Source organism: Rutilus rutilus, assembly GCF_951802725.1.
Source record: "Rutilus rutilus genome assembly, chromosome: 22".
NCBI classification, from domain to species: domain Eukaryota; kingdom Metazoa; phylum Chordata; class Actinopteri; order Cypriniformes; family Leuciscidae; genus Rutilus; species Rutilus rutilus.
The window spans coordinates 26,560,312-26,573,609 of NC_140227.1; the positions used below are offsets into that span (position 1 = coordinate 26,560,312).

Consider the following 13,298-nt stretch of genomic DNA (forward strand, 5'->3'; position numbering starts at 1 on the left):
GAATTTCTATAAGATATATCAGTTCTCAAAGATCTTGATGCTAGTTCAAAGGTGTATGTTGTCTTGGTTCAGAATGCCATAAAAAACTATATGAATCAGCATGTGCAAGGCATTTGACTTCCATAATGTGACATATATCTGAGTCTAATAGAATATTTAGTCAGAAATATAGGGCTGACACAACCTAATTGAAATTAATGTGAATATTTGGTGATTTAAGCATTTTACAGCTACTAAATTCCATCTGATATAAAAAAAAGAAAAACTTCTAAATAACAAATGAATCAAAACACAATAAGACCAGGGACAATTATAAGAAAATGAAATTGGGTCAGCTTTGAATTTATGTCTTTAAGCAACACATACAACTAATTCAGATGCTGCATGCTCTTCAGATTGAATTTATTTTTTGATCGATGACATTCATTTCAAAGTTTCCTTTCTACACAAATTCTGCCATCCTCCGTTCCCTCTATACGTTCATAAGTTAGAGGTTAATGTGTATGTGTAAAGTGTGTGTGTTGCTCTGTGGCACACTGTGCAAGGCACTCATTGATGGAAAATAAAGGCCCAGTGCCAGTCACAAGCCCACCCCCAGATCTCCCAGAATGTGAATGAACTGCTGTGAATGGAACGATGAACCCACACAAATGCCCTCTCACCACTCACGCCCGCCCGCTCGCCCTTCTTATGTGGATGAACGCAGGGGCGAGACGAAACAACAACAACAAGGGATGTGTGAAGCCCCGTCCCATTTTCATTCCATCCTTTTGGACCCCTAGGTCTACAATACGCCCCCGACTCCTGGCCAATTCCACAGTCCACAGGGAACTTAAAAAGTTGATCTTCTCACAAAGCCATACCTCCACCCATTTCCCACCAGGAACAGGGGTGGATTGTGGGTGGAGGGTCAGTGGTGGAGACTAGGGAGGACCTGGCACGGCTTCAATGAGAGCAGATGAGAGCTCATCTCCTTCCATGACAATTGCCACCCACTCGAAAAGCATGCAGTGTCGGGTGACTGAAGAACGTGAATCAGCATCTCAATGAAGGCTTCAAAGTCTCCTGATGCAGGGGCGGACGCTGAGTTCCACACTTCACAAATGTTGTGTCCTCTCCACACCACTACAGACTGAAAGGCTGGGGGACTGATTGAGAACAAGATTAAGTAAAGCAGGAGGGTTAGAAAACATTGGATATTTTTTCATGTTTTGGCTTCCTTCTTTAGAGCTCATTCCATGAACTGTCATTCTGGTTCCCGATGACTCATTATTGACTTTGAGAAAAACTTATAACAAGTTTCTTCATGTTGCATGGTTTAATCAACTGAGAAATGAGCATTATTTTCAGGCATACACACTGTAAATCAGGCAAACTAAAGCAAATCCAGATCATCTCTAGAATCTAAATCTGAAAATATCTGAGATGAGCAGATCTAGTGGGTGAATGACTGACAGCGTGCTGATTAATGATGCCCAGCTCATTAAATAGAGCGTGCTCTTGACCCCATCCCACGGAGAGGTCAGAGCTCCTCCAAAACTTCACAGGAGGACGTTCTGGGAAAATTTTCCAAACTCTGAATGATGCTGAACTGTAGACATTATAACAGCACATGTTCTGCCTTATATTTTGCATTAAAATGAATCAAACAATATGTGCAATAAAATGTCTTGTGAACCATACAAATACAAATTTCTACCTTTCAAATAAGAAAATCCATTCAGTTCTATATTTTTTAGATAATTATAATCAAAACTGTGATTTTCTCATTGGTCACTATCATTTCATGGGTGGCCAATGACAGCACAGCGATTCAGGATTTCTTTATCCTACTATGACGATCAAATGGTTATGAAATACAAATTATACTCTAAATGTATATAAAACTCATAGACATGATCGAAATTATGGCTCAAACTAGATATGAGAGACAATTCTCTGGTCAAGACCTAATTAAGACATGCTAAAAATCACCTCTCACCCCCCCCCACTGAGCATTCTCAGCTTATTTTCCACTGCATTCCACTCACACACACAACGTTTCCGCTCACGGCACAACAAACACGTGTCAGTAATAATCACTCTCTCTTAATCCCACTAGACCATTATTCTATCCGACACTTTAATCTGAGAACGATAGCATTAGATCTAAATATACTCCATTTAAATCTAGGGTTGAATTCAAAGCCACAGGTATCTTAGATAAAGAGTCAGTTTTGTAGGCAAGTGATTTCAGATTTTCAATATTTGGTCATTTGCTGTTGTTGCTGGTTGCATAGTTTGTTCCTATTAGAAAGAATCTACAGATAAACTTCACAAAACACTGCAATTGTTTTTGTAATAAAATCATCATAAAGGCAATTTAATAATAAATTCAATTATGTATAGATCATTTTAATTAATATTTTTCACATTACAGTATGGAGAATCAGCAGTGAGTGCTTAATTGTAATTGCAAAATCTTAATTTTGTGAAACCCACCGATATTTCTTGGGTGATATCGTGACAACAATGAGAAAAATAACTGACTCAGTTATTGTTCAAGTTAAACATGAATGTGATTTCCTGAGTCACTCTCCAGTGTGGCACATAGACCAGAAGGAATGAAATAAAGAAGTGTGGAGTGGCATCCCTGAGTGTTCCTGCTGAGGAATGATCCCAGTTTAATCACAGCTGAGCTCTGACAGACGGCGAAACCCAAAACCCCCAGAAGCGCACAGGTGAGAGTCCAGAAGGGAGGCCACGGTAAACTCAACATCACTCTTCCTGTGAGAGCTAAAAGTGTGCACTGCTGCCGCCCCAAGAATTCAGAGTATTCGGCCTCCCTGAGATTCCCCCGTGTCAACGGATCAGATGAGAGAAGAGAAAGGAGTTATGGGGAAAGACAAAAAGAGAGTGAGAAGACAGAAAGAGAGAAAACGAGAGAGAACCAAGGCAAAATGCAAGAGAAAATATACATGCAAGTATAGTCAAGTCAAATATACAAGTGCTAATGTATAGTCAGATGGTCATTATCGCAAAATAAACTAGATTTTATCACGCTGAAAGGGTTTATTTTGTGATAATGACATGGATCCCTCTTATTTCACGGCTACTAACCAAATAAACAAAACTGATTGAAATATAAAATACTGACCAACATGAAGTATTGATTTGAGTTGACTCAACAAAATACAGGATATTTAAACTAGCACAGCTGTGTAGAAATTGGTTGCCTGGGACAAGATACAAACATTTTTTACAGCAGAATGAAGTGACTGACCAATTAAAATCAAGTAGGCCAATTCTAAAGAGCCATTTTGTAGTGAACATACAGTCACCTATAGTTCCTGTGACCTCAGATGAATAAACACTTCATTAAGTGAGAATCCCTATGGCTGTATGTGCGCAAGTACGACACACTTCATCCTCACCAGGTGTCTACATAAACATCCATCTCCAGCATCTGCAGACAGACCAGCAGTAAATCCCATGGAACACACAAACAGACAGACACACACAGACACACAATGAGAAATGAGGACCACCTATGCGAGTTCTGATATGCAGACGCACCATAAAAATTTCCAGTGTTGGACACATCTGACTGTATGAAATAACTAGTAGCATCCAGTGCCTATAAACAGGAAATCTTCCCAAATATAAAAGCTTTATCATCATTGACTCAGCACATGTCATTCTAAACCCCTTTGACCTAAAGGAATGTCCTTTTAAACTAAAGGAATACCATGACAAATTATATTAAGAAACACTCTGAGTGGACAAGTTTGTTTTAAGACTAAGATATTTTTAAAAGAACGAAAACATTTGGGGTGGGGGTTTAAAAAAAATTGCCGGGGTCATATTTCACCCAAAAATCTAAAGAACAACAAACAGAATAAGAAAATATTTTCAGCATAAAGAAAATGAAGGATTTTGCATTGCAGCAATGATGATTCTCATTGCATTCTAATTATTGTAAATGTAATTAAAATGGCAGTTAAAATAAAGGTTAGTAAAATGTTTTACTTAAAATATTCAAATGGTAATACAGCAAAAAAATAAAAAAAGTATTTTATTTATTTTCTTTAAATAAAATAAGCATAAAGGCAATACAACAAATATTTAAATGATAATTTGCAATTTAAATTAATAAATGATTAAATAATATTTCCTTTGCATTACAGTATTGAGAATAGAGGTAAGGTGCTTGATTATCATTCTTAAAATAATTAGAGATTTGATGCCTTTGGCAGAGAGATTCATCATATCGCAGCCTCAGAAGCCGTTCCCTCTATCTACAGTCACACTGAACCGGCTGACCTGAAACTCGTGTGAAAGGGCAGTGATAATCCGCTGACCTCACTCTGAGCGCTTGCAGTGCATGCTCCGGGTTTGTGAGGTTTTTTTTTTAGGTCCAGCTGCTGCCCGTGTCCTGATGAGATGCAAACGGCCTGCATTATGATGCAGCTACACGGATTAGAGCAGAGGTTTGTGGGAAAGAGTCAAGACATCATCATATCACTCCAGATTAATGAACCATGCCGGCCTGTGCAGTCAGATACACTGAATGTGGGTCAATGGTGTTGAGCAACCAAAATTGCTGGTCATATTCCCCTGTTTTAGAGCGGTTCTGTGCATGTCAGCAGAATCTGATCTGTGCATGAAGTGGATCAAAGCAATTGTTCTGTTTAGTCTGCAACAGAATAAATTCATTTTGAGTAGGACTGATTGATATACTATTACAGCCTTTGTACTTTGTACATATACTGTAGTAGCATGATAAATGGCACGGAATGACTTTCCATGACAGTAAATGAATGAGTTTGAACTGATTCATGTAAATGAATTAAAAATACATACTCTAACACCATTTTTGCTACTGGCATTTTATCAAAAAACCTGTTAAACCATCTTAACACTTCCATATGCACAAATCGCAAGACAAGGAAGAATTAACACACCATACATAGACAGCCACATATAAAGCACATTAACAACACAGCAATATTGCTTACTTTTATAAAGAAAAGAAAGAAAATTGTTCTTGAAAGTGCCCTTTCTGTGATTGTAAGTACTCGTAGGGGCCAGTAAGTCTGCACTACTTATCTTTACCCAGAGCAGCTATTTTAATACAGGACTATGACCTAGCCCATTTGTGCATAGAGGGCAGGAACACCCTCACAGGGTTAACGGTCTCACAGTCTCGAATGCCAAAGGCCCTCAAAGTGAATTGGAGCCTCCAGTGTCGCAAGACAGTGTTTTCCTGAAATCCGAACAGCCTCTGAGGAAATGGCTTAGATGGAAAGAAAGAGAAAAAGAGCTAGAAAATAAGAAAGAGGGACTCTTCCAAATGGCTCTTTTCCCCTTATCATCCATCTGTCTATTCATCCTTATCAGATCTCCTCTTGAGATCCTCATGTGGTCGCAATGCCAGGTTTGAATGATCATTACCCCTCTCAAATACAATGCGTCCAGTGTTCCTCCTATAAAAGCGGATACTTAAAGGCCTGGAGAACAAATCACTCTCGACTGACTTCATTTCAAATGACCTGATTTTACATGACAGCACAGAACTGTTTATAGAGATCGGATGACATCAGACACATTAGAGGGAGATCACGGAGCGCTGAAATAAAAAAGAATGCTCAAAAGTGCAGCTACAGAAATGAAGCCCCATCTTTTAATTAAAAGAGCCAATGAGTTTCTGATAATAATAATGATTTACTCTAGAAGGTGCATGTGCATTAGCTGGAAAAACACCTGGAAATATTTTTTAGTGTTGTGGTGTACCTAGATATATGACTCCGCTGGTAAAAAATAAATATTCCCACTTGCCCATAACCTGTCCATAAGCAGTTCTGTTTTCATCATATAAGTGCTGTTTCCCCTGCTGGCAGACACTTTTAGCACACTAATTATAGTGTATTATGGCTATATTTGTTATTGTTGTATTGGGTGTAATAGTCAATGAGACGTGTAATGTTCACCACCACTTTGGCCAAAACCGACACCTCAAAGTAGTTATTTTACGAAATTAAAAATGATATTTTATGGGCAACTATGAATGCCACATGTGTGGCATAGCGGTTAACCGCATAAGTAAAAACAAGCTGAGACTGGTATGGGGCTCCCTGGTTTCGTCCAGTTCCCAAGGTTCAATTCTGATCAAAATGCAGGTCACTTAAAAGCTGAGATGTTACTTGAAGAACAAAAAAAAAAAAAAACTAACTTCTACATGTGTCCAATTGTATTTTTAAATGTAGAAAGTATGTGTACATTATGAATTAGTAAACTGTGCCACTCAAAGACATGACAATGATCCATGCTACTTAACTTCAGAACATTTGCATGGGGGTTTTCAACGCCCTTTTTGCTGATCTGACAACAGTGTTGCTGATTTTGTCACAATATCAACTGGATTATTGGTAAACCGCTCTAAGATCAGTGTAAAAATGGCATCCATTGAAATAAACTGGGATGCAAAAACAATGACCAAATTACCACCAATTTTTCTGATTGGCTGACAATTTTTTTGGTGGACTTTTTCTCATTGACTTTACCCCTGCATTAAAATATAATAAACCTGGCATAAACTGAGATCTGTACATGTTGCTATCTGCTACCCTTTACAATTCAATAAAAAAAGAATACAGAAATGATCACAGTACTGTGAACAGACCCAATCTACCCCTAATTCACACTGCCACCAGGCTCAAATTATTCTTTTAAACTGGCTTTGCAGAAAAAATATCAGCAGAAAGCCTACTATGGTTTTGTGCCAGGATGAATTTAAACCCAATGTCACCTGTACAATACCATTTACCGGGGTCAAACTGAAACAGGGAGCATATTTCACATGCATGTCATTAAAAGCTTTAAAGTCAACTTTGAACGCTATTGCGTCACAACAGCATGAGCTCAACGGTTCCACCTATGAATTCTCCAAGCACGAGAACTTAAACATTTTAGGACATCACTCTTTTACACTTATCCAGAGCCATGTTTACTTACTCTAATCAGTCCCAGACCCTTTTAGAAAAGCAGCAATACTGACATCAGATTAGCAAGTTAAGCCAACACTAGCCAAAGCACCCAGTGGGATGTGTGTGTGTCCGTATAGTTGAAGGGGTCAGAACCCCCTAGAGGGAAGCTGGCGACACAGACTCCTACGGCTCTAAATCAATTGTGCATGCTGGGTTACCTTTCAACGTTGGGGACAAGACACGGAATTAAATCACACATTCAAACAGCGTCAATTTACATCAAATGAGCTGTGGTTGATAACCCTCCGTTGGCTCAAATAATTAACTCATGCATACAATACGACTGAAAACGGGCATCTGGATCCAGCCAACGGTTTGATTAATCATCACTGAATCAGTGTCATCTCATTTACCATGACAATCCATTTCTACACAGACCAAACAGGATTGGGTTTCTCCTAAATCTGATATGGAAAAGGTACCACATCTGCCACTGGTTTAAAAACCCTCACCGTTGGCATCATGGGAGATTTTCCCGAGGGAAACAACCTTGACGAAGTTCAACGCAAGGGGGAAGGAAGTTGCAAAGCTCAAAGAATAATTAAGATGCTTTTGATTTACTCTCCAAGTGGGGTGGAACCGCTTTACTAGAAAAGTGAGCTGCTCTCGTGTGAGGGGTCGCAACTCTTGACCCCTAAAGTGGGTTGACAGAGCAATTCGATTTAAGGCATCATAGACAGTCGGACATTTTACTCACAGAGAAACAAAAACGAGATTCATGAGGCTTAAACGTGTTCAGCTTGGCATGGTATACTTATGTCACGGAGTTCCTGAGAATAATAGCACTGTAAAGTGGAAAACCTGATAACGTATCTAAGAGCGGTCGACGTATTGACACAGCTAACTTAAACAAAGACGGGTTGGGTTTTAGATCTTCAAAGCTTTGAGAGCTACTCAAGGAAAGTTTTAGGGAAACGCTTCAATGATCATATAATGCACACAAATTGAACTCAAGTGAGAAGGGAGGTTTAGAAATCTAAAAATGGGCATGGGTTAGACAATAATTAGCACATTCCTGTGCTTGCTGTGAGGTGTTATGTGGTGAAAACAGTAGGCCTGCAGTTTGGGGTGGACTGCAGGTGCTGTCTTATGATGAGGTTTGCAGTTGCTCTCCAAAACCAATTAAAAGCGCTAAATGCGAGTTTGGCTCGAGAGCTCTGCGACTGCAGGATCCAAAAAACGCTGCGCCCAACTTGATGGGGTATGCAAGTAAGCAATGAATCAGCTTTTTCTCAAGAGAACCCGCAAAATGACAAATCCATGACCCTTTCAACCATAACCACATTAGATCCTGTTGGTAGCAATACATGTACAATTTACACATCATGGAGCTAATAGACTGTGTGGGTGCAGGGTTCTAGCATAGCACAGCTTCATGAGGTAAAGCGATTTCTGAGGGACCAATATTTGAAATCCTTCAAAAATGACTGGATCTACAAACATGCTCAGTGGAGTGTTAAATCCATCTTGATTAAAGCGGGGGGAAAAGCCTTGAATAACGAACTGTGCCGGGGAATTTGGCAAACAGTGGAATTGCGTAGTCCCTTCTCTGAAACGGCTAATCGCAGGACGGATCTCCAGCAGTGCAGACCTGAGGCATATTGATGTGCATGGCTGATCTAGACAATTTAACTCTACAAGATGCTTTTAAAACCCCAGACACAGCCTGGCCAATTGAACTCTTAAAACTAAAGCTTCTTTAATGCTTTTTGCAACACATTAGAATCAATCAAAACTAACTTTAGCTGGACAATAACTTTATTCTAGAGCTGCTGTAAAGTCAAAACAATCTCTGTTACTGTAATTTCCTATTATCACTGTAAAGCTGCTTTGAAACAATCTATATTGTTAAAAGCGCTATATAAATGAAGGTAACTTGACATTAGGTTCAGCGAGACACATTTTTCATTCTATAAGGTTACAGAGTTTGCTATACGGATTTTTGGGTTTAAAAGTTGAACTTGATGTTGTACAAGTACTTGATGTACGCTATTAAAAATAAATAGTTTTTGGTTCCTCAAAGAACCTTTCAGTGAACGGTTCTTAAAATAACCATTATTTTTCTTAGTGTGAAGAAAAACATTTTATATAATCAAAAGAACATTTGTTCTGTATGTTAAATGTTCTTCATGGAACCACAGATGCCAATAAAGAAGCTCTATTTTAAAGAGTGTACATTATTGTTTTTTTTAGGTCAGAATGGAACTGACTTTGAAATGAAAAGGTTATCTTATGGCATCAGGCTGTAAAAACCTTTTAAGCAGCTTGAAGCGTGAATCTGTGAGAGAGTACAGGCCCTGAGCTAAAACAGTAGGCTCATCTGCCATCATTTCATCACTAACTTCTCACATCTCCTGTTTTGCATCTGCAATTGATTATTTCAGAAATGTGCTTAAAAACATACTACCGAAAATAACCGAGACGGCGTGTTCGGCTTTCTGTAAATTTCTCTGACCTGTGTTGAAGTTTCGGAATGATTGTTTCTTCAACTCTTGTTTGTGTCTTTAATTACTCTGACACCGGATAAAAGTGGACGCAGCTGGCTGGGAGAAAAAAAATCGAAGATGTTTGATGGGAAAGCCATTAGGAACACACGGAGGGTTTTCACTCATTCGGCGTGCGGTTAGACCGGAGAATCCATCTACGCTGTGAATTTCCCGCCGAACCTAAAAACATTTATCAACTCATCAAATTCAGTCATGAAAACCAGAAGGTAGCATGTGAAAAAAAGTATACTCCAGAACGTTCACACGGTTCCTCCAAACCACAGGCCACACAACTGGAGCTGCAATCCCTAAAAGAAAACCAGAAGCAAATCAAGAGAAAGCCAAACAGCCAACCTACCTTTGAAGGACAAGAAGACCCGGGGGGCGCTCTGAGGTTCGCTGTCCAAACCCAACGTCAGGACAGACAGAGCCAGGAGAACCTGGACTGACCAAGGATTGCCCAACAGCATGGTGCATCCGTTGAAGTCAGAAAGACACAATTGCAGAGGCCACTGGCGAAAGAAAACACATGATTGTAAATTATATGACTTCATATACTGCTTTCCAAAGGTAAAGCATGGCTCAAACAGAATGATAAAAAGTTAATTTCTTTGGGTTACAGACTGTAGGTCGAATTCGAATTTGCATGCCGTATATCAGAGCACATTTATTTGATTTATTCACTAAACACTCGCAAAACAAAAGTGCTGTAATAGCACTGCTCTGTATTCAAATTAAGTCACTGTCATTCTTCAAAGCACAAACCTCCTTTCAATGTAAATTAGGTTCATTATAATTTAACCTTATTCACAAAACTCACAGCTGATTTCTTTTAGTTAAAGCTGCACACAGAAAGCAGGTGGAAAACTTTTTTAAAGAAATATTTACACATTTGATTTTATATTAATGATCACATCAGCAATAACTTATCAAATGAAGAACAAAAGATTAAGACAAATATGCAATGAATTTTCCCTATGCATTCTCTAAATGTCTAAGAAAAATCCAAAGTTATATCTGAAATCTTGTTCGCGTGTACTATATGTAGGCTATTCCAGATAGTTTAAAGTTCCAGTTTTACCTCTGGGCTCCCTGCTTTATTAAGAGAAGCTAAGAGGCCCTCCACAGTAAACATTTCACCAAAAAATAAGGGTTTGGTTACATTTGTTTGAAACATACAGCAAAGGGATATTCCCCAAGGGACTATGTTGACAAACCCCACTGCTGCCACATAGTCCATCTCTTTCACATGGGCAGGAACAAGGCTGCCACCCATAGAGGGGCTGCACTCGTGTTGCTCAGTGGTGGCGTGACATAACCTTAAAACCTTAAATCTGTTCGGATAACTGAATCAACGAGACCGTTCCCAAACCCACATAGCATTGACATCAATCACAACTGTATATGCGTCATATTTTCTTTCTTATTTTTTAAGAAGGAGCAAACATCTCAGAACAGAAAAAGTAGTTCTGGCGGAAGACGATCTGTCCAAAAAGCGCTGCCTGGCCGCAGAGCGTTTATGAGTGGAAGCAGCTGTTTAAACCTCAGCTATTTGCAGGCAATTTGTTAACTGTCCGGCTGTTTATCTAAATTCTCTGCCTCTTTACCTCACACAAGCCAGTGAAATTAAACAACAATTATATGAACACAAGTGCATACAGACACAGTTGGAGGTAAGCAATTATGGATACAATCTCACAAATACACTGAAAGAATGAATCAATCCATAAACCCCAAAATATATGGCTTTTAATGCTTTTTTAAGAACAGGCAAAATATTAAGTGAAAAAAATGTGGGATAGCAAGAAACATTTAGTCCCATTTCTTTTTACTTTTTGATCTTTTAATTAGTTCTAATCTTAAAATGCCACTTAAAGAGGATTCTATCAATTTCTTTTTTTTTTTTTAATAAATAAATAAATAAGGCTTATCCTTTTAAGCCTTATTTATTTATTAACTATATTAAAAAAAAAACGATTTACCGATTTAATCAATTCTGATGACAAATTTAAAACATAAAATCTAGATTCAATAAAAATATGAATAGAATGGTCTCTTCTGCTACTTGTAACTCAAGAAAGTCAGATTTGGCTTGTAAATTCAGCCTTCCTGGTACACATTGAAAGTTGTCAACATTTGTAAGGACTTGTTATGACTGATCAGCAAGATGACTGGTCTCACTTATTTTTATGCAACTCTTGCTTTCTGCATGTTGTTACCCCATTTGGCACTAGAATAGCTATATTTACTGTGTTTGTTTAATGCTAGTTTCTGAAATTGTTACAGTGTTTATTTTGTACATGCACTCTGGCCCCTGGAGATATTGTATTTTGTTTCTTTTTCCTGCCACCCAGCCGAGAACTGAAAATAAACTACTTTGACTCGGTCTTAAATGCCTATTGTGCTGTTATATATACAGGAGCTCTCAGTGTATGGTTAACTTATTTTAGAAAAACACTGGGAAACAGCATGAAAGGAGATGTGCAAAGCAAAGCAATTTCGTCTCCCAGTGAAGAGTAATATAAGTGACAATGCAAAGAATTATTTAAGGTTATTTAGTGTGCATACTGCCATATGAATGTTTGTGGGTAATACAACTTCAGAGCATGCGTTATTCTTAATCTAACCAACATTGACATGAAATGTCAAGCAGTTTCTGCATAGTCCTTTGGCATGACATTCTGCAATTCATCTGAAACTACTTCTGTATGTGTTTAGGACCATATTACATTAAGGTACTATGTGGAATATTTTGTACTTTTAAAAAGCAATGTCACCAATGAATACGTTGGTGGATACATAGGATACATAAAAAAATAAAAAAAAATAAAAAAAGGAAATATTTCTGCCAACACTGACTGTTATATTGGAAAATAATTATTATAAGATACCATTTTAACAGGAGTCTGCATTCATTGCAAAGTCAACTGAGATCAAAAGATGCATTTAGAAATTAATGTGAAATGTGACTCATACTAAAACAGTACGATGATAGTGTTGAGAAAATGAAAACAAAAGAAATTAATGTTTACCTGCTTTCTCCAAACTGTCCAAAAGCAACTTTGAGCTCAACTCAAAGAGTGAATCCAGTAAATGCCAGAGTTCTTGTGTATGTTCGTGTGTTTATGTCCCAGGTTCTGCAGGTAATGTGAGGTACAGTCCTTATCTCTCTGAACACCTGAGCGCGGTGTGCTTCTTCTCTATTATAGTGTTCATTTGGCACAGTTGTTATAAAATCCCGTTTGATATCGCGCTAAGAATCGTTAAAGAAGCGTAAAAGCCACCTGACAACTCCGAGAAGAGCTTCAGCGCTGTGACTGCCAGTCTGAATATCTCCAAACACAAGCGCACTCCTGCCCGCACTCATTCGCTCGCCTCAAATGCTGCCCAAACAGCTTGGCAGGTGGATGCAGTGTCGCTCATTTGCATACGACACACCCACGGGGCGAGGTTTACCTTGGAGCTCCGCCCCCTTCAGCGCGAGTCGCTGTGATTATCTTCAACTGTACTGTCACTGCGATTACATTCATGTTTCATTAGGTGGAGTAAACTCAGGAAGTATTCACAAGAACTTAGATATGAAGTGCAATTACTGTGTGGAACGCTATATTTGTGCATTTTTTACATTGTGTGGTGTACACTGTAGTTCATAATAATCCTCTTAAATGACAAACAAAAACAAATTCTCCAAACTTTGGTATAGCCTACTTTGTTTGCTATTGAATAACACAATAAAACTACACTAGCATACATTCAAACAAAAGTCATCTAAAGGTTGAATTATGTT

General features: G+C 38.5%; 1 protein-coding gene across 2 annotated transcripts in view; it reads right to left on the bottom strand.

Moving 5' to 3' along the window:
• Positions 1-12,893, bottom strand: part of sema3fb (sema domain, immunoglobulin domain (Ig), short basic domain, secreted, (semaphorin) 3Fb) — a 161,408-nt gene extending 148,515 nt beyond the window's left edge. For both annotated transcript variants that reach the window (XM_084395714.1, XM_084395713.1), the window contains exons 1-2: positions 12,544-12,893; positions 9,870-10,023 (exon numbers count right to left, since the gene is read on the bottom strand). In XM_084395714.1, the coding sequence (XP_084251840.1) occupies positions 9,870-9,981 (112 nt within the window). In that variant the 5' untranslated portion in view covers positions 9,982-10,023; positions 12,544-12,893. The remainder of the gene's footprint in view (positions 1-9,869; positions 10,024-12,543) is intronic.
• Between the last annotated feature and the right edge of the window lie 405 nt (positions 12,894-13,298).